The sequence below is a fragment of the Vanellus vanellus genome (genome assembly GCF_965231255.1).
Source record: "Vanellus vanellus genome assembly, chromosome: 2".
Classification (NCBI taxonomy): domain Eukaryota; kingdom Metazoa; phylum Chordata; class Aves; order Charadriiformes; family Charadriidae; genus Vanellus; species Vanellus vanellus.
Window position 1 is genome coordinate 72,724,689 of NC_138906.1, and position 21,959 is coordinate 72,746,647.

At 43.8% G+C, this 21,959-nt stretch overlaps 1 protein-coding gene across 2 annotated transcripts in view; it reads left to right on the top strand.

Annotated features, from left to right (window-relative positions):
* GFOD1 (Gfo/Idh/MocA-like oxidoreductase domain containing 1) overlaps window positions 1-21,040 on the top strand; it is a gene marked incomplete at both ends in the record, with an annotated part of 73,675 nt that extends 52,635 nt beyond the window's left edge. For both annotated transcript variants that reach the window (XM_082479331.1, XM_082479332.1), the window contains one exon: window positions 20,121-21,040. In XM_082479331.1, the coding sequence (XP_082335457.1) occupies window positions 20,121-21,040 (920 nt within the window). The remainder of the gene's footprint in view (window positions 1-20,120) is intronic.
* Window positions 21,041-21,959: the final 919 nt, after the last annotated feature.

The following is a 21,959-nucleotide window of genomic DNA, read 5'->3' on the forward strand; positions in this document are numbered from 1 at the left end:
CTTGTCACTGGGAAAGCATGTGCTGGAAATCTAAGCTTGTGGTAGATACTTGCTGTGAATGACAGGTCTTGCCTACCTCCTTTTAGCTTTTTTCACTGGTTAGTGAAATTATCAGAGGCTGTTTGGAAGGGAAAAAAATCCCCCTTGAGTTACAGATTGTATTAAACTAGACTTTTCCTTTCCTCTAGTAGATCCTTTCTTCATTTTCTATATTCTGTGTAATCTAGTCACCTTTTTCCTGGCTTTGTACAATAATGCCAGATGTCAGAGAACCAGCTTCTTTCTTGCTGCCTTCTCTTCTCTGAAATTGATGTTTTGTTGCCTACCCTCAAATTTTCCTGGGCAACTGACTCAACTTGGGACCAGATGTGGATGAATGAAGAAGATATGCTGCAGCCCGATATTTCGTCTGGATGTGTTCATTGCTTGTTGTGCTTTAGAGGGTTATTTGCATGGCAACAAAAACTCTTCAGTAGTGCAGTGAACACACATGCTGGGAATGTTTGCTGCCTGTAAATGAAGGGATGCATTAGAGTCTTTTCTGAAATAGAAACAGAAAAGCAAGAGATGAGCTGGAATTGGCATTGCTTCCCCTCAGCAGAATACTGTGACCAGGTGACCAGATTTCTGTGTTTTGTCAATTCTCACTGTGGAAGGGACAATTTTAGATGAACTAAATCAATGATGACAACAACAGAAGCTCCAAACCATAAAGTTAGAGAACAAAATATTCATTGTAGACTTAGGAGACTTAGTTTTGTTGAAAACAAACAACACAAATTTTTTCCAAAGGGTAGCCCAACTGGATGTGACTCAGAATGGAACCAGCCAAACTTCTGTGAAGCCCAGCTTCTTTTTGGTGTCACAGAGCCAACCGAAACCTGTTGTATTGTAAAACCACTGGCATCAGCACAGGCATGTGCTTTGTTCGCCCTCAAGTATTGTAGCGTTAAGAATAGTTATATTAAAGGCAAGCCACACCTATAGCATAACAGTAAAGTTAAGGCTTGTCCAAGCTAAAATAATGTGTATTGCAGTGATGACATCCTATAGAATGGGAAAACTCCTCTGTTAAATACGCTGCTGTAGTGCAAAACGGAGCTTGCAGCAGAGAAGCTGTTCCAGCGTGTTGCCATATTTTATGTCCTGTCAGTCCTCAAGGACAAATGCAAACTGCAGTTTAGAAAAAGCATTTTTGAAACTGAACACGTTTGCAGTGAACAAAAACTCACTTAAGGAATCTAAATATCCAGGCAGCATACAAAATGCATGCAGTATTTTGGCAGCACATGCAAGAAATCCCTAAAGAACCAGCAGCCTGTTGTCTCCTGGTACTCTGAGCTTCTGGAGACGTGAGCAGCTCATTACAGCCTCTGCTGCAGCATCCCCCAAGCCCGGCAGCAGGACAGTCTCTGTTCAGATCCACCGAGTCATGTCTCTTCCAAGGTAGCAGCACAGACGATGCAAGCACCAGTCAATATGCAGATAGCACTGTGCAAAGGTATGCTGGCTATATTTTCCTGTGGCAAAGTATCATCCATCTACTCTACCTCACCTTGCCCATACGTTCTTGGATCATATTTAAGGAAATGGGGAACCTATGTACTTGCTCAAACTACATTGTACTCAAAGTACTTGCTCAAAACCCGTGAGACAAGGTACTTGCTCAAAGAAGGGGAGGGAAGGAACATGTACATACTGTTTTGCATTGATATGCCCTTGGAAGGTAAGGATGTGTGTATTTAGTAAAATAGCTCAGGCGTCCATGTCCTGGAAAACTAACTTTGATTTGTTTGGGTGGTACCCTTGACTTCTGCCTCAGGGGCAAAGCCAGGTATTGTAATGTCCCTGACAGAAATGCGTAAGAAATGTGGGACAATGCAGTGTTTGGTAGGATGTGCTCACCGCTGCAACAGAAACACCTCTTCAGTGCATGCTACTACTTGTAAAAAGTTCGCTCGTAAGCTGATAAACCTGGGAAACCAAAATGCTGGTGGTCAGGACAGCCTATGTGGTGCAGGGCACAGCAGTGTGTGTGCCTTGAGCCTGGGGCCGGCTGCTGGGCTCTGCCTCTGCCCCAGCCATCCTGCTGGGAGGGCCCTGAGGGCAGTCACTGGTCTTGTCAAGAGTGGTTTCGGTGACAGTGATGCTTTGTGACTGGCATCTGGAGGCAGGGCGAGCCTCTCGTTTCACCCAGGCCATCACGCTTTTGGCAGGCGTAACAACGCGCAGTTAGCCATTACTGAGCCGAATTTGGGCTTGGAGGGAAACGCGTTGATGCAGCGGTTCCCCTGAGCAGCCGAGCACCCTGCGGCATTGTGTTGGGACCAGGCTTACCTCACCAGAAACCGCAAAGAGTTGTTTTGGCATCTCCCTCTTGGCGCGCTGAGTCATGGGGGTGAACTTCTGTTGGCAGCCAGTTGCCTGCAAAGAAATTGGCCTCTCCGGTGTTCGGCACTCTGTTCGTTTCTAGTTAGGTGGGGTAAGTATTAACCCTTAGCTGGAAACAGGTACATTGCAGATAGAATCATAGATCATAGAATCATAGAATCAGTGAGGTTGGAAGGGACCTTTAAGATCATCAAGTCCAACCATTAACCTACCCTGATAAAAACACCACCACTCCTAAACCATGTCCCTAAGCACCTCATCTACCCTTTTCTTAAATACCTCCAGGGATGGTGAATCCACCACCTCTCTGGGCAGCTTATTCCAATGTTTAATAACCCTTTCAGTGAAAAAATGCTTCCTAATATCCAATCTAAACCTGCCCTGACATAACTTGAACCCGTTTCCTCTTGTCCTATCACTTGTAACCAGGGAGAAGAGGTCAGCTCCCATCTCTCTAAAACCTCCTTTCAGGTAGTTGTAGAGGGTGATAAGGTCTCCCCTCAGCCTCCTCTTCTCCAGGCTAAACAACCCCAGATCCCTCAGTCGTTCCTCATAAGGTTTGTCCTCCAGACCCTTCACCAGCTTTGTAGCCCTTCTCTGGACACGCTCCAACACCTCAATGTCCTTCTTGTAGTGAGGGGCCCAAAACTGAACACAGTACTCGAGGTGAGGCCTCACCAGTGCCGAGTACAGGGGGATGATTACTTCCCTAGTCTGGCTCACCACACTATTCCTGATGCAGGCCAGGATGGTGTTGGCCTTCTTGGCTGCCTGGGCACACTGCTGGCTCATGCTCAGCCGGCTGTCCACCAACACCCCCAGGTCCTTTTCTGCCAGGCAGCTTTCGAGCCACTCCGCCCCCAGTCTGTAGCGCTGCATGGGGTTGTTGTGACCCAAGTGCAGGACCCAACACTTGGCCTTGTTGAACCTCATACCATTGGCCTCAGCCCATCTGTCCAGCCTGTCCAGATCCCTCTGCAGAGCCAATCTACCCTCAAGCAGATCAACACGCCCCCCTAGTTTAGTGTCGTCTGCAGCCAGCGCCTAGCTCTCTGGAGGGCTTCCCCGACCGACTGGTGTCTCTCCACACAGACCTGTTTGCTGCTGATGAGTATAACCATGGCCAGGTGGTGTTGCTGCCATGTTTTTAGGGAGTTTTTGTTTCAGGACCCTCCCCACTTCTCTCTACGTGCCGGTGTACAGGCAAATAGCCAGGGATGAGTCTAGCCTAAAGCTGGTATTTCCCTCAGCCTGCACGGCACCCACAGTTAAGTGTGTGAAGACAGGAGAACAAGAGCCTGGGGGTTTTGCTACACACAATGTCTTTGGGAAATCTCTGCCCTTAGGCAGTTAGACCAACACTCCTACTGCTGAGATTTGGTCTTTCACTTCCAGCTGAACAGCAATTGCTTTTAACACAGAAAGTTGAGATATTCCAACAATCTCCTAAGTGCAGAAGTGCAGATATGGCTTTTTTTTTTTTTTTTTTTTTTTAAAGAAAGGTGGAAATGATTGCAAAATTGGATGGAAAAGCTGAAAGGATGGTGTAATTCCTGCAGGTGCTAGGAGGAAGAGGTTAGATATGATTGCTGCTTTTGCCAATGTCACAATATTTGTACCAGGAGAAATCATCAAACTTTGTGACTCCTCTTTCCTCTGTCATTGCAGAGGGAGGATGGTACCTGCTTGGCTTCATCAAGCACTTGAGATCTGTGAGTGAACTGTGTTCCTTAACTGACCTGTGGCTGCTTTCAATAATACTGTGGTTACCTGTTGGTTATCCGTGTTCCTGCAAAGGGATAATCTGACAATCTGACTCCCAGTTTCTTCTGTGGCAGGTGCAAGTACAAATTTGCAGTTATGATGGAAGTAGGTGATGACACTGAAGAGTCAAAAAGCTCAGCTCTGACATGGCCTAGGGAGCTTTCTGTTTGGCACATGAGGATTCCCAGTTCAAGTTTAAATAGGCTGGAGTCATAAATGAAAGGGAAAATTAAGAGGGTGGTTTTAATAAATTTCCCCCATTCCTAAGCAGCAACAAGCATATGAATTTGGAATCAGTGCCTCGACATGCAAGACCCAAGCAGCACCCTTGTGTGACTGGCCCAGAGGTGTCCTCTCTGATGTCCCATGAGCCTGTGATCCTCAGCTGGAATGCAGAGCAAAGCTCTTGTCTAAATCCACCCACACATGGTCACATTTGGGTTTCTAACCAGAAACTTCGTCCAGACTGAAGCACATTGCAAATAATACAGACCTCCCAAGAAAATGCCTGTCTGACTTGCATGGAAATTAGTCCTGGTGTAAGATGTGGGATGTGATGTTTTACATACAGACTTGCAGTGGTGGGGCTTCTAATGTGGCTGGTTATACTGGAATAAAAGATGACCTATAGAAATAAGCCAAACCACTATAAAGTACTTTTTATCAGTAAAACCATGTGTGTGCTTGGGGGTGGGGACGGTATGTTTTTTAATGCATCATTATGAAATAATAATGAACTGTGTGTAGACATGGCCTAAAAAAATGAAGCATCCTAGGCTAGTTTTCTGTCTGTACTTACTGAAGTGTCTTTTGGGTTATAAAACCCTGGGCTATATTAAATGATTTTAAAGATACAAGCTTGTTGTTATGAAGCCACTTGAGATATTGTACAATGTGACTGCAGAGCTATGCAAATTGGAGTAATTTCCATTTGACATATGCACTGTAATTATTGAAAGCTTTTTTCCAAATTTATTTTTTATGTCTGCTGTGGTTAATTCACAATCTCCTTTTAACATTGGCAATTATAATTATTTGCCAAGAGCAAATCCTTGCTAACAAAAATCCAGTTTTCTTTAGCCTGCAGCTTTTCTTTTGATTTCATGATGAGGTACTGTTAATCAGAGGAACCAGTGCTGGCCTCTTAGTATCCAGCAGGGCAGAAAAACACTGCAGTCAGAAAAAAAGAAATGCAATTAATTAGCCTAAGCTTCTTTCTAGCATCCCAACCCTGGGCCTCCTGAGTTGCTGTGTTTGAGTGGAGAGGTGCTCTGTGGGAAGATCAATCAGAGTTAGCATCTCAATAGGACTTACAGTGAAAACTGTCTGTGCCCACTGTGATATTTCTCCTCGTGAGTTCTTGCTCATTCTTCTTCTGTAGGGGCTACAGGTAAAAAACAGGCTGTATTTGGGGGAAACAGTGTTATTAGATTGAAAAAATCTTTCTAGGGCTGTTTTACATAGCAATCTGAGCCAAATCTGTGACTGAAAAATGCAGTAGTTGAAGGGCTTTAGGCTTCTAGCTGTATGCTGTCATTCAGAAATAAAGCGATTCTTATTCACTTCAAAATGCCTCCTTTCTGCCCTCCTTTTCCTTGGAGAGTGTGTTATGCAGCTTCTGAAAGGAAATGTAAGTGCAAGTGCTTTCTAAGAATTACTGACCTACTTTACAGGTATTTTATTCTTCACTGAATGAGATATGTACCTGCAAGAGTGTAGGTGGGTAAAAATTACATTTCTTTCACCCACTGCGGCACAGGTCAAGTGCAGGAGAGCTCTCCCCTTTAAGTTTCTACCCCTTGAATATTACTTCAAATTCTCCTGGGGCTTCAGAGGGATAAGATCCGAATATAACCTTGCAGTGAGCTCAGAGCAGCATAAGATACGGCAGCCTGGGCTGCACTTCTCCTGTAGCAGAAGGTCTGTCTGAAGATGGCGCAGCGAGAGGAACTACCCATGTCGACCGGTCTTTCTGGTCCAGGTATCCAGTATGTGCATAGTAAAACAAAGCCCGTTGCGCATAGTGTCTCGTTTTCCATTGTGTGCTTGTGGAGCATCTAGCACAAGAGGGTCCTGGGATTACAATACAAATGCATCCAGGCATTCAGGCTGATGAAGAACACATCAAGTTGGGCTACTATAATTGACTAGATCCAGCCTACTGAACATAATGGGGAAACGTTGCAGTGTTGACAGGTTTTCCAGCAGGTTTTCAGTGGTGGGAAAGAGTTCCCAGTCTCCATTACAGCAAGCTGTGGAAAAGCATAGTGAAATACAGCTTCGGCTGCTACTGAAGTGGGGCTGTGTCTTGTCCAGTGCACACTTAGCCAGCACAAGCGTGAATGGCATTTTCCAAGAAACCCTTTCGTGAGGATTAGTCTGTGGACTGACTGCAGACAGGGCAATCTGGCATCCAGGCAGATTGCGCTTGATGAGTTATTGCTATCTGAGTCAGCTGGCTGGGCTGCTGCTGAGTCCTTGGCTCTTGTGTAAGCTCTGCAGTCTGGGGAGTAATTAATCAAGCATCCATCTTTCTGTTGGACCCAGGGTTGGAGCCAGGGAAGCATGATGTCAGCGTCTCACATAGTTAGAATTGCTGATTCACTTTGATCCATTCTCCCTGCTGCTTTTCAAAATGGGTTTATGGCTCCTTTTTAGTGGCACTTAGCTCTTGCTCACAGGTACAAAATACTACCTGAGAAAGTACACCAATTCTAAGGCTACTGCCCTTGTATGTGTGTGTGGCTTTATAATTTATTTAGAAGTTTCTCAAAGAACCTAAGAATTATGAAGAGCGTTGGATGAGAAGTTAACAAAAGTGTAGTTAGTTTAAACCCCAGTTTGCTTGTCATCTATTCACTGTTGTTCCATTGACTGTGTTGCTCAAAGAACCAGACCAATGGCCAGTGTGACTACTTTAATTAATGGAATTACAGCGGAAGTAAATTTGACCTGAAGCTTGCTAAGGCCTGATGCCAGCTCCTTGGAAAACTCCATTATCAAAATTCTCATTAACTTCAAAATGGGAGCAGGACTGGACCGAAGGAACCAGACCCAGTAATGGCTAGGACAGAGCTGTGCTACTCAATGTTGACTAGGAGAGGTAGGGGTTTCTATGAGAACATACTTTGGCTTGACAGCATCCCAACAAAGGGATTTCATTATGATCAGCATTTTAATTAAACAGGCTTGATTTTCTTCTGTGGGCCAAGCTAACTTACTTTCTTCAGCTGTGTATTCTATGGTCCTGATCCTTGCTGTTCTTGGCAAGATCTAAAAACAACCACTGGTCTGAGCAGAGGACTTAGACTGTGAAACCATGAAGAATCAAGACGTGGTCTTATCTGTAAATAGTCTTAGGCAAACTTTGATGACCTAGGCAGGTGGAAAAATACTGTCCTGCAGACTGACTGTTGCGTATATGCTTTTGTAGTCTCCCAGATGCTGGTGAAATGGCACACCAGAAACGAGCAGAGAGAAAAGGCAGTCTTGAGCCTCTGGGGTGAAGTTGGGAGGTTGGTTCTGCTGAGGTCTTTCTTGAGAGTGGAGCAGTCGTGTCAGCCTCTCCAGTCCTGCTGCTGATGCCACACAGTGAGCAGAGAGGGGACCTGCTGACATGAGTATGAAACCACTGAGAGAATGTTCTTCTCAAGAGAAGAGAGCAACCTGGTGTTTCTCCTTCCCTGCGTAACTTCACATCGCTCCAGAGAATCCGGTTCCACTGCTAAGCACAGCCTTATGGGCTCTCATAGGGTTTGCCCAATAATTATAAATTTACATTTCCAATTTCTGCAGCTGTAGAGAGAAGATGTGATTTATGGTGTGAGCCTGTACATGCACACAGGGAGACACAGAGTGTGCGTACACACACTACTGAATAAAAGGAGTAACACTGCTCACCTCTACCTGCCATGTACTTATATTTAGGTATGCAAAATGGACTCTTTTTCACATTCTTTTCTCTGCATGTGCGTGTGTCTGTCTGTATATGCTTATATACTAAAGTAAAAACTGGGGGAGGGATGCAGTTTTCAAATGCGTCCAGTTATGTTAGTCCATAGTTGGGTACTTTGGTGTCTGTAGTCAGTACAGTATTTGGGAACACGAGTAATTATTTTAGAATTTCTTTTAACCACTCATATCAGAAAATTGTTGTCTGGATGAATGGAGCGTGCATTTGACCTAATTTTCTGATACGAGTTTTCTCAGCACAGAGATTTTCTTTAGCACAGAGATCCTTCAAACTTCACTGGGCAGGAAAAGAAGTAGAAATACCTGAGCTGAAAATATTGCAGAGAAATAAGGTTTGGAGCAGAGTCTAGGTTAAGTAGTTAGCAAAGCTGATGCTTCATATAATCAGCACGTAGAAAGGATCATACTAGAAACTGCAGTGCATCTCATACAAACTGATAGTATCACTGAATGTTTACTGAAGAAAACCAGTTCTGAAATATGAAGTGCAGGGAGAGTACGGGCTTTGCTGCTCTGCACAGTGATGCCATGTGAGATGCCGATAGGGATCTGACACTACAACATGTAGGGTTGTGGGGTTTTTTTAAGACTTGGATTTCCTGTCACTTTCCCTGTCACTTGGCTGGTGAGATGGAGTTTTTAAATGTTCATAAAGCTTCATGAATCCTGTACAAATCTGCCAAACTAATGGCTGTATTAATTACTTACTGGCATTAGTCTGATGTTTATCTTTTGTCAGTTTTTTTATTTAGTACCCGATTACAACTTGCTAGTTTTAGTGGGGGTGGAAAGGGTAGGCAAGAGAGACATAAAGAAAATTAACTCTAATTATCAGCCATAAACTTCTCTGACTCAGTAAGCGTAAACAATGCTGTGATGGAAAGGCAAGCTGAAAGAAAATTGAACTGCCTGATTTCCTAATCCTCCCAAAGCCTTTATAACAGCTGGGCATTTAGTTGTTGTCAGCTAACACAAAAAGAAACATATTTAAATACAGATAATAATGCCTCAGGAGAATAGAGATCGACCATAGGCTGTGATTGCCCTGTGATTTCATTACTATGGAAAAGAAAGGTATTATAATATACTGGACTGATGGCATGCATTTTGCTCTAGAAGTTGAATGGAGGGATTGAGAGTAATTGGAACAAATAAAGGACCAAATACAGAGATTTTCACTGAGTTTTTTTATTTAGTCCTAAAACAATTAAAATCCTATTGAAATTAATGAGTGTTTGCTTGAATAAGGTCTAAGCAGAATGGTTTTCTTTTCTCAGATTATCTGAGCACATAGGGGATGATCCCCCCCACAGAAGGGATGTGACCCTACAGTTTTGATGGGGATTTGAAGATATAAAAATTGAATAGAAATTTGGGAAAGCCAGCATGGTTTGTCCCATATACTTTTTCCCAAGTGCATATGAGAGCATGGAAGGCATCCAAGTTGGGCTCAGGGAATGCAAGTCTGAGCATGTTTCAGATGCCTGAACAGATAATGGCAAGCTGGGACCCCTGAAGCATTTCCTTGTGGCGTGCAAGTAACTGGTTTGTCAGGGCGTATTTGCACCTTCTGTCGATTTCCCAGCAGTTAAAGGTTTTGAAATAGTTTAAAAAAATACTGAGTGCTTCATTTATTTCAGTCTCCAGTGTTGTTATTTGCATAAGTGCCTACAGAGAAGAGATCAGAATGACATGCCAGGTGGGCTATAAACCAAGCATCAAGCTCTAGCCCATGCTAGGAAAGGGCTAGAGAATTTTGCTTTGCCTTGCGAAGTGTGCTGGCATACATAGTGACTCAAGACTCCGTTGCTTTCCTTGCTCTCAAGCACATTGCCTGTAGATTCAGTGATGCAGATGCTTAATAGTCCGAAATAAAAGGCCCCAACTAGCCAAACTAACAGAATAACCAATCAGAAATTCATATGGACTTATTAGAAAAGTTACCTTCAAGTCAGCACATTGTCAAAATCATATGGATACACATGGTCTTTGCAGAAGAGGTCATATATCATATAATCATAAAACATCTCAAGTTGAAAGGGGCCCATAAAGATCATCGGGTCTAACTCCCTGCTCCTCGCAGGACTACCTAAAACTTTATGAAGCAGCCCTGAGTCCAAAGTCAAGCACAAAAGCACTGCATCTATTTCAAAGCACCTTGAATACTGCTACAGCGGCATTTATACCTACAGCAACAGTAATATATGCACAGACATGGCCCCAGTCCATAACCCTAATGACTACCTCTGTGCAAATAAAAGTTAGAGGCAATATTAATACATAATGAAAATTGATATTATCATTACAGTCTTCTCTCATCCTGATGAACCATCCTGGTTCTGCTTAGATGGCACTTATTTACCTGCAGGCATCGTTATTATCTCTTGGAGTCAGCAGGGGTATTTTCCCAGCCTAGGCACCACACCTCAGCAGCTATCTACAAAGAACCCAGCATCTCTTTTTTCATTTCAAGACAGACCAATTCCCCGTTTTTCTGTTTTCTTGAATGGTTTTACAGACTGCTAACCCACGTGAAATCACTTCTGTAAGCTCACAGCTCGTATTCACCTTCTTACTCGTTGAGTCTGCTTGCAGTTCTTGCACTGTTTGCGTGAGCTGCGCGTGCCTCCTTGGCTGGGTGACATCTAAACTGTCGATGGAGATGCCGCTCATATGTCTCTAGCGGCAGGGTGTCTTTGCAGGGTTTCTTTTCATCGTGCAGGCAGTCACTTGAGCGGACTTTGGTTTAGCCTGTGGTTACCGGCCAGCCAAGGCAGAGGCAGTCACAAACAGCTTTTTTTCCTGCGTATTTGGATGCTTAGGTTTTTGTTTTCAAAGCAGTTGTGTGGAAAAGAGGTTACATCAGTGCGGATAAAGCAGCCTGAAAACCGGCATCAGGGTGTGATGCACTAGGGCCAGAAGTAGGTGCGTGAATTGAGACCCTCGCTCTAGTGGTGGTGTGTACAGTCTGGGCATGTGCGTGTTTACTGTATAGAATTTTTCATCTAATATTTGTGAAGTGTGTCTCATCCCTGTTGACTATAAAATGTAACAGTGCATGCGTTCTTTTACTTCATAGTGTTTTGATGTAGAGGAAGAGATGCCGGGTTTGTAAAATCTGTGTAAGCCATTGATTTGCTGTGGCCAAACGAGCTGTTCCTTGTCAGCAGGGTGGTGTATTACTCCCTGTGCGCATTCGCCGTCTGTTTCAGCTGTGAAGGAAAATATGTTCCTTCCGTCACTGTTATTTTCCTTCACACTTAGAGCAGACTAGCAATACACACATGCCCCGTTAATATGAATCAGTTCATGAGCTATGACTCATTATGCTATAGTAACTTGATTTTTTTGCAACAGCTATACATATCTGTGATTAACAAAGATTGCCTTGGCCAATGTTAGAGCTGTGACTGATGCCAATCTTGTTAGGCATTCATCATCCAGATTTATCTCCTTGTCAAAAGTTTTGTTAAATAAGGTTTCCTCAAAGAAACATTGTCTTGCCATCAATTTTCCCCTGGCAGATGTATTGATTGAAATAAATGCGTTTTTCATGCCACTCAAGGAACTGAGTGACAGATCGTGCACTGAATACAATAAATACAGCCATTGTTCTGATTGTTACTATAATTTTTACTGTATTGTAATATCGACAGCAGCGGCATCTAGTAATAGCAGAGACATCTCTATATACTAATAAAAATATCCTTGTCCTGTGTGAAAAGGTTTTCTAATCACCTGAGTGATTGTTTTTGTGAGATGGCTCAGAAATCACTCCTCATTTCCCAGAGCAGAGCAGAGCAGCCCTCTCTCAGGTTTTGCACTCCTTTTGCTAGAAATGTACATATCCATATTTATTTAGATGATTTTCTGAGGGATTCAAAAGCTTTTTATCACTATGCAGTATGCGATTCATGCACGTCGACATGTAATGCATCGGAAAATAATATCAGGCCCCTAGAATAGCCCATCCCAGTAGTATATTTCTCTATCCTGATGTGCATATCAGGCAATAGCTTAACTCACACATATATCACCATTTTGATGTAGATGCTTTTTCTTCATCATCTCTCCCTCCTGTCCAGGCTCTGGGTACAGAGGGATGCTTGTTTTCTTTGAAATCTATTTCTTTTTCCTCCGTTGTTATTTTTTTCTGCAGAAAAGATGCTAGCAGGGCTCACATGCATATTGGACTGGAGAGCCTTTTAGGATGGACCTCTGAGGACTGGGGATGTTGCTGATCCCATTAGGGCCTGCTGTGCAGCTCCTGGAATGGCAGGAGCTCCTCTGGGCTGTTTGCACTAGTGCCTTCCTTTCCTCCTTGTAGAGTTCTTCCTTCCCGTTCCCTGTCCTCTCCACTTCTCCATTCCCTCAGCCACCTTTCCACTTTCCTCTGCTGCGTCCCCTGACGCTGTTTGCTCATCTGGAGTGACTCCAGAAACCCCCTTGGGTTCCCCTGGGAGCCCCAGGAGGGAAGCAGGACTATGGGCTTCACCTGGGTCCTCCCGATGCCCAGGTTGCCAGTCTCTTCCCACTGTTCCAACACCCAGATGAGCTCCATATTAATGAGCACGATATCCCTCTAGGCCTTATAGCAGTTCTGTGGCGAGAAAGCCAAATGAAAGAAGCACTTTTTGTTGAGATGACTGTTTTGAAATGGTGCCTGGGGGCTGGGGCATTGCCTGCTGCTAACAGCGAGGGGCTGGAGCATCCTCGTAGTTATTGTCTGCAGCCGAGCTGGGAAGGAGCCGTTTGCGGAGCTGTAATTAAGAGGGGTTACTGCTCACCAAGTAATATTGCACTGATTGAAGAGCAGATCAGAAAATCATGATTTATGGTGCTAAAAATTTGTGGCTTATCATGCATGTAGCAGTCTAAACTGACTATACGATTGCTGTATCTGTGAGAGACTGAAGACCCACCCCAGCTATCAAAACTTAAAATAAATGAACAGCAGCTGTATGAGCTACTGCCTTCAAATTCTGTATTTGCATACGATTTCCAAGAGGCATTCTCAATGTTGTGTCTCTCTCCTTGGTGCATGTCTGCTAGAAATACAGAACAATACTGAACTGGTTTGTTCCAGCTCCATACAAAAGGGACCATGACTGTGAGATTATCATAAAGACAGTTCCGAAACAGCAAAAATAGTGCTTTTTGCTGTTTCACAAAAATCTGCTTTTAGCTCTGCGGGTCTCTCCTGCAGTCAACAGTTCAGCACAGTTACAGCTCAGATCACTTATATTTTCTGCTGGGTTTCTTAGGGAGTGATGAATTTGGAAGGGAAAGAGCACTTCTGCATTACCAACCCTTGTTTTTGTTCAGAGTCTTCAAGTATTGCCATGAGATTTTTTTTTGAGGTCCTGGCTAAATTACAGCCTCCAAATATTGTATCTTTTGCAAATTTGAAAGAAGACGATAGAAAGGAATGGTTCAAACAGCTGCGAGGATTTGTGAAGTCATTATTACTGAGGGAAAAAACAATTCTGTATGTTTTTGCATATCGGTACATACCAGAATTTGAAGAATTTTAAAGACATTTTCTGAATATCCAATGGGGTTGCAGTAGTACCATCCACTAACATGATTAGTATCGCAAACAGATCTCTGTCTAGTATGGGAATGTGCAAAATACACAGTTCTACTGATACTCAGCTTATATCAACCATCAATTTAGCTGTATCAACCATCAATTTAACTGTAGGGAACTGCACGCTGCCTCCTGGTGCCTAATGTAGTTTCTGAGATGGTTTCTGTGCAAAACCACAGAATTGACAATGTGTGTACATCTGCGCAGAAGAGCAAATTGCTGTAAATTAACTATTAAAATGAGAGGTAGTGACTTTTGATTTAAGCCATTTGTTTTGACTGTGGGCTTTGATATATTCCTAAGGAAAGGTCTTTTGTCAGTATGGCCAAAACAACTGATTTGCCGCAAAGTATAGCCTTTTAACTAAACTTGCTACTTTTTGTTTGTTGACTTGGGTACATTTGTAAGATTAGCTGTATATCTTGTCTATAAAAGTGCTGAATATCTCTCCTATTTTTTCAGTGTTACAATGCTGGAAAAATGTGAATGAGATACTCCTCATTCACGTGTTAGATGATACTATTTTGTATTTGCAAGCCATGTCAAACTGCATTAGGATGGAAACCGTGATCTGATTACAACTAATAATATGTGTACTAATAATACAGCACATATCATTGCAACATGTCTTACAAGCTGTGAACAGAACTGAGTGCCAAAGATGATTTCCCCTCCGATTCTGTATGGGATCCAAAGGCAACAACAGCAGCTGCAAAGGTCAAAATCTGAGAAGAAAAAATTGCCCATATTTATTTATTGTAACCGTATTAATGGTAATGTGGATTGTCACCATTTGGAATGTAATTTTGTATTAGCTTGTTTTGAAAAAAATAAAACTGTGTTTAAAGAAGACGCTGTAATCTGATACAAATATTTTAAATAATCCATTTGAAATAACCCGGTGAGCATGCTCTTCCACCCCTCCTGTTTTTGCTGAAACTCTCAGACTATTTCTGGAGTGTTCCTCTTTAGCTTTAGAAATTTATTATTTTGCTGACTAATTTAGCTTTGTGCACCAAAACCTTATTTTGGCCCTTTCTCTCACCCCCCACCCCCTTGACCAAGAGCAATAGGTAGCGACTGCTAACTAATGAATGTTTCTGCTGCCAGTGAAGGTTTTGATTATATGCCCAGACTCCAAATAGAGCCCTTTTGGACTTTCTTGTGACTAGGAGGAGGAGAAAATACTGTGTTGGGGCCTCATGTCCTGAGCTGAACAGATGGAGGGCTAGTCTTACTTCAGTTCAGCGATGGACACTTTTTTTAATTACTTGGAGGTTTCTTATGTGAAAATGTTTCTCTCCTTATTTAAAACAATCAGAGCAGATGGGAAAAAAAGGAGCTGACATTGCAGGTTCTAGGGCTGATGAAGCCTCTGCCGGTTACAGCCGCTCTACCCTCCCTGCACTGTGGGCTCAGGAGGTCTGCTCGGTTTTAGGCTGTGGGGCACAGGAAAGTTACAGGGACAAAGAATCTTGGGCTGCTGGTAGGCAAGGAGCTAGAGTTGTCTGTAAAATGAAGAGCTGCAAACACCAGGCATTTCAAAAACAGGAGTTAAATTCTTACGCTAGCTCCTTACTCTTCCCCTGCATTTGCATGGAAAAAATTGTAAGTACTACTACCCTGGACTGTACCTACTCGCCACTCACTTCTGGGTAGTTTGGCTTTCAAAATTGTCTCCACATGACAAGGGCTTCCTTTTTTTCTGAAATGAAAGCTGAGGTTTGCAAATAAATCACATGACTTCCTTGCGAAAACAATTACTGTGAGGTGGGTGACAAGCCATTAGATCATGGTTGCAATTTGACTTTCCAGCATAAGGTGCTAGAGAAATCCTCACTGAAATGAATGGTAGCACCAATGACAGTATAGACAATCTTGTTCTATTTGCTGTAGACAATTTTGTTCTATTTGCTCAGCTGCTTCTAGAGAGTTGGTTAGACATCTACTTCCTTAGAGAAGATCGGTGTTCTGAAATAACCTTGTTAAAATAAATGCAGATTGGTATCTAAGTTGATGAGATTTGGCTTGGGGGATATATGCACCCCTGGGAGAAAAAGAATAGTTAAGATGGACCATTCAGCCCTTAACCTTCCATGTGAGACACTGAGAAGGCAGAAGACACTAGTGTTAGCAGCGGTTTTGTGATGTGGACCTGCTCTGGAAACTTCGATTCATTTTAAAGAGGAACCAAGCAGTCGTTAGGTGTTGCCATCTTTCAGTCTTTAGCAAGAAAACCTAGAAGTCAATTCTCTTGTGTCATTTTGCTCAAACTCATGTCCTTTCATATTTTTAAGGACTGCTAGAGTGAGTTATACCTAAGTCATTGGCCTAGGGATCTGGTCTGTATCATTGTTGGTCTAGTGGGAGGTGTCCCAGCCTATGGCAGGGGAGTTGGAACTGGCTGGTCTTCAAGGTCCCTTCCAACCTAAACCATTCTATGATTCTATGGATGGACATTTTCCAAATCTTCCAGATCCACCATTATTTGTTTTTTGTTTTGTTTTTTTTTTTTTTTGTTTTGTTTTGTTTTCCTGTTTTCCTGCTCAAGGGAAAAGATAGAGGGGTTCAAGAAGGCAGACCTGTTGGGTCTAATGTGGTTGCCACCTCATGGCCCCACACCTGTGGGCACAGGTGGCTCACCGGCACCATGGTACGGTGCCTGTTAATGCAGGTTCTTTGTGTTTCTGGCTGGCTGTGCCTGGAGCAGTGGGACACGGAGCAGGTCCCAGGCTGAAGCCCTGCATGGCAGCTGTGGGTGGAGTCAACTTGCACTCCCGGGACTTTTGCTAGGAGGTGCGTTACCCAACTTCAACTTTGGACTCAGGCTGGCCAGGAGTGAGCCCTCCCCTATTCCATGCCCGGGCAGAGAAATCCCACCCTATGTCATGTCACTTACCACCTGGCTGGCACCGCTTTCTGAAGCACGGCCAAGCAGAGAGACTGGGGTGAAGGCTGTGCAGAGCCCTCAAAAAGAATGATGTTGTACTTAAATTATTTTTCTTCTATTTACCCAAGAACTCCAGAAATAAACGCTCAGAAGTTGCCAGATTGAGAACTGTAGCACTGTAGACCAGATTTCTTGATGCATGTGGAAGGGGTGTGTATCCTTTCATACAATGAGATACATTTGCCTCTATTGCTTATCGCCATGGACACATTTATTGTACTTTCTTGCTGAAACAAGCTAACAGCACCGCCCTGCTTTTATGTAATTAACAAAGTTTTTGCTGTCTGCCATGGTGTGATTTTCAAAGATGTGTGAAGCGGTAAAACACATTGGTAGAATGACAAGTGGTAACAGTTGATTCTTTCTTAGAGAGTCTTGTCCAAAAATGGACCACCGGCTTAGACCCTAACCCCAGGCCAGGAGAAGGGGCTCAGTTCCCAGAGAATCCCCCCGCGGCACCTGCAGTCAGAGAGCGCCTTTGCATGAGCCTGTCGGTGTTGGGAAGAGAGGTTTTCCTCGCACACTGCCTTCTGCTCTGCCTGTCATTGCTTTAGGGAATGTGCTTCTTTTCCTTCTCCTTTTGAGAAGGGAGCAGAGGGAGGAGAGCAGAAAACGATGGTGTTTTGATCCGCCTGTTTCCTATTCTAGTTGTATAAACACACCAGAATATTTCTCTAAATTAAATGAAGCAAACCTTTCATGTTGTCTCCCCGCTTCAAGAAAGCTAATGTGCCTGCTTGCAGATTTTGCGGCTACAGAGAAGACAAAGATCTGTAGTGTGCACAGACTCGAGTGCTGAGCAGTGTCATGCTGAAAGAACCTGCACGAGCTTTAATGGAGTATAAAAGCTTTCTGGGCACCAAGCAAAAATCTGTTTAAATCCCTGACAGGGATGAGAGCACAGCATGTATTGTCAGCATATGCACAGAGACGGGAAGCGTCTCAAAGCATTTGCCTTTTGGATTTGCTGTAATTAAAAGGTTTCACCCTTTCCAAAAAGGTTGAAATGGCGGAAGGAGTAAGCATAAGGCTTCACGTTTTCCCCGTCTCCATACAAATATTCAGGACTTCTCCCTTTTCTCTGCGTATGTGCCTGACTTACACTGATCCCAATGGGACTTTTTCTTGAATGTAAGGGATGTAAAAACCCACAGGTTTCTCTTTCTTATTTATAACCATCACTTGGTACTCAGATTGTGACAGTCCCAAGCGGTCCCTGCCCCACTCAGTGAAGGACTGGCCCCCACTGTGCATGGTACTGAACACCCAGAAAAAAGATTGTCCCTGGGCTGCAGTTCCTAATGAAAGCAGACCCTGTTGCTCATGAGCACATGTAGAGCTGCATATCTTGAGAGATTAGCGCCTGCACAGACCCTGGATAAAATGCGACAGATGCCTGTGAGGCAGAATGATGGAAGCTGAACTGGAGCAGAAAATGATGCTTGTGGATCAGTGGTGAACAAGTCAGATGATGACGTAGTACGTATGGGTTCTTTGGGGGGAAAATTACTATTTCAGGAAGATATGACTATGGGCAAGTTTTGTCTGAGATTTCCCTTATTTTGATAACTAATTTGCCAGACTAAAATCTCTCTGCAAAGAGTCTGTATAAATCAAGGAGGTCTATTATATTAGTGATCTGTATCAAGTGGCATAGCTGGAGCTGCCAGTTAGAGGAATTGGGGGCAGGTGGATGAATGCTTTCTCCAATATCAAGCAGATGCATAAAAAAATTATTCAGGAGCAGGAAAAGAAGTGCTATATGGTTGAAAGTGTCAACTAGGTCACCAGTAGCAGTCTGTAAAGATGAGAGAGAAAAGTGAGAAAGACAGACCATGGCCACTGAAGACAGGATTCCTGCCTAATATAAGAGGAAAATGAGTATGTGTCTACTTACCTGATTAAGTAGAAGGTAAATAGGAGGAAGTTAAAGGAAGATCTTTCCCTTCTTGGCTGTTAACTAGATGTGACTGCCACTTCAGTGGTGACAGCCCTCCCTCCAGTTTCAGCTACTCAAATAGCAGCAGACAAAGACTGGGAATAGGCAGTGTGGATAAGCTGGTTATTGAATGTTTGGACTGTGACCCCCTTCTTCCAGTCAGGCTGTTAAATATTCATATAAGTGGGCTCAGACAGATCCCTGCCATCTGTCTGTATTTATATGACTTCATCCAAACAGCTCCAAAACATGTAAAATTTTATTCTCACAATAGCTCTTTAAAGAAAAAGGGATTTCTCACCTGTCTGAAGGGAAAAGGAATCAAAACACAAAGCTATTTAGCAAGTAACCGGATTTATTCATCTAGACACCAGCAGACAGGTTCCAAATTCAGCTCTTTAGAGTGCCCAGCCCAGCTATAGCCCGAGGCTCTCAAGTTAAAGATCATTATTTAGTGCTATAAGGTGTTGTATAGCTCACCTAATATTGCCCATTAAGTGAAAAAAAACCCCAATCTTTGTATGCAACTAAAAAGGAAACTGGAGATTCTGACACTATATGTGCGTATGGGTACAGAATGAAAATATTTGATGAGGAGAAATCAATAATAAAACCATTATTTAGGCATCTCAGCCTGCACTGCATTCCGTGGCACACCTTGATGGCCAGGTAAAACGGGGCCGTCACGCAAGCTTCAGTAAACAGTGTGCCCATATGGGCATTTCTGTGAGGGAACAGATTGTCACAGCTACGTTTGACCTGTTTTAGTGCAATTGTGGCTCTCCCTTGGCACCATGGATGCGCTGTTGACATTTCGGCAGAGCTGCTTCAAAAAAAAAAAAAAAAAAAGAGTGCCATTGTCAGAACTGTGTGGGATTTTATGCGTGAGAAGCAATTCCTACATTTTAAATCAAGCAAGAAGCCCAGTACTCCCTCTCTCCAGTCAGAGCCTCTTAAACAGTCTGAACGGGGAAGATGAAGGGACAGGACCATTGAGAAGACAAGCCCAGAGTTTTCAGTGTACCTACGTTAAGTTATTGTGTACGTGCCGTCGTGTTACTCATATGCTTCAGGGATTTGAATCTGAAGCTCAGATTCAGCTCTCAGAAGCCCACATACAGGCAGGTTATCACAGGAGAGACGTCTGTGAGGTGGATGAGTGGGGGTGGTTGGTTTGATACATGCTCCCAGAAGGTGGCAAATGTGGGGTAGCAGTCCACCTTGCCTTAGCTTAATTTCCTGTCTGTCCAGGCCCTCACCTTTGTGCTATTTTTAGACGTGGGTGCGTTTTGAAAATATAAAAGGATAAATTTTCACTGTGGTGCTTAAGAAACTCTTACATGCATTTTGGAAACATGCCAGAGGGGATCTTTGTGCCTTTAACACCATATTGAAATGTTTTCTTCTTTCAAGGGTCTTTCTCCTTGGCTTAGTCTTTAAGAATAGCCTTGAGGCTTTCAGCTTACTCAATCGATACATTTTTGTTGATGATTTTTTTTTAAACTGTTTTTCAGGCATTGGAAAAAATGTCATCTGTGACCGAACGGCGACTCCCCTGGATGCATTTAGGATGATGACTGCAGCTCATTATTACCCAAAGCTCATGAGCATCATGGGGAACGTTTTGCGCTTCCTGCCTGCTTTCGTGAAGATGAAGCAGCTGATCCAGGAGGGTTACGTAGGGGAGCTACTGGTGTGCGAGGTGCAGGTTCACAGCGGAAGCCTGCTAGGCAAGAAGTACAACTGGAGCTGTGATGACCTGATGGGAGGTGGGGGCTTGCACTCGGTTGGCACCTACATCATCGACCTCCTGACCTTCCTCACCAGCCAGAAGGCCGTGAAGGTGCACGGGTTGCTCAAGACCTTCGTGAAGCAGACGGACCACATCAAGGGGATACGGCAGATCACCAGCGACGACTTCTGTACGTTTCAGATGGTCCTGGAAGGTGGCGTGTGCTGCACGGTGACGCTCAACTTCAACGTCCCCGGGGAGTTCAAACAAGACATTATTGTGGTGGGTTCGGCAGGACGGCTGATTGTAATAGGCACTGATCTCTACGGACAGAGCAACAGCTCTCCTCAGCGGGAGCTCCTGCTGAAGGACTCCACGCCAGTCAGCAACTCCTTACTTCCAGAGAAGGCCTTCAGTGACATCCCATCCCCCTACCTCCGGGGCACCATTAAGATGGTTCAAGCTGTCCGGCAGGCATTTGAGGACCAGGACGACAGAAGGACATGGGATGGGAGGCCCCTCACAATGGCTGCCACTTTTGACGACTGTCTGTATGCCCTGTGCGTGGTGGACACCATTAAAAAGTCAAACCAGTTGGGGGAGTGGCAGAACATTTCAATCATGACTGAGGAGCCAGAACTGAGCCCGGCATACTTAATCAGCGAAGCCATGCGGAAGAGCAGGATGTCTCTGTACTGCTAGCTCCTCTCGGCTCCTAGGAAAGGATAGGAACCAGACAGCTCTTAAAGGAAATGGTAACGCAGCCCCTGTGAAGGGCCTGGGCATATTAGAAACAGCTGAGGATACGAGAGAAGGAAATACAGTGTTTGGATCAACTAAATCTGTTGATGGCTAAATGCCAAAGTGATAAGGTCCTTAGAAATGCCCAAAACAGATAGGAGACTTAAGAGCTGACATAACACAACTGTTTTAATAACAGTATTAGATAGCTGATTAGAAAGATATATCATGGACTCATCTCCTGCTTGCAGGTGCTTTAGATTATCCAATTGTGTTTACTGTGAAAGGTTGGGAAGGTCCTTTTAGATTTTCCTTACCTACCAGAGGGCTGTGAAGGTACTGTCATGTCATTAAATTTTCTGTAGTGTCTGACATGAATGGTTCCTACCATGACAGCTGACACCACCGTGCTGTAGTACTACACCTCTAACCAACACACAGAATAATAGGACTTGGTGTGAAAGTGTTGCGTGATAGGAAAAATCTTGGCAGCTCACTTTTCATATAGCTTATTAGGAGCTTCTCTGTGTTGGTTTAGCTAGTTGGTTTTTGTTTTCTTTTATTTTATTTAAAGCACAATTAAGTAGGAAAATGTGCGGCTTTTAAAACAAAACAGTCCTCAACCACAGTGCATGTGCCCCGGTATTGGGGGATGGAGGGTCTTCTGGGAGCTCCTGGTAAGCTTCAGTGTTAACTGCACAGATTTGCTGATTAAAATGGGTTGTGCAAAACCTTCATGGATGGCAAGTGGCACGGCATAGTAGTGATAGTGGGTTTTGTTATACAGCTGAATTCAGGCTAGTCTTATGAAGGTTTACACACAATTTCCTGTGTCTTGGACTGACTTTTGAGTGAATTCATCGTGCATTTTGGTTTTAGG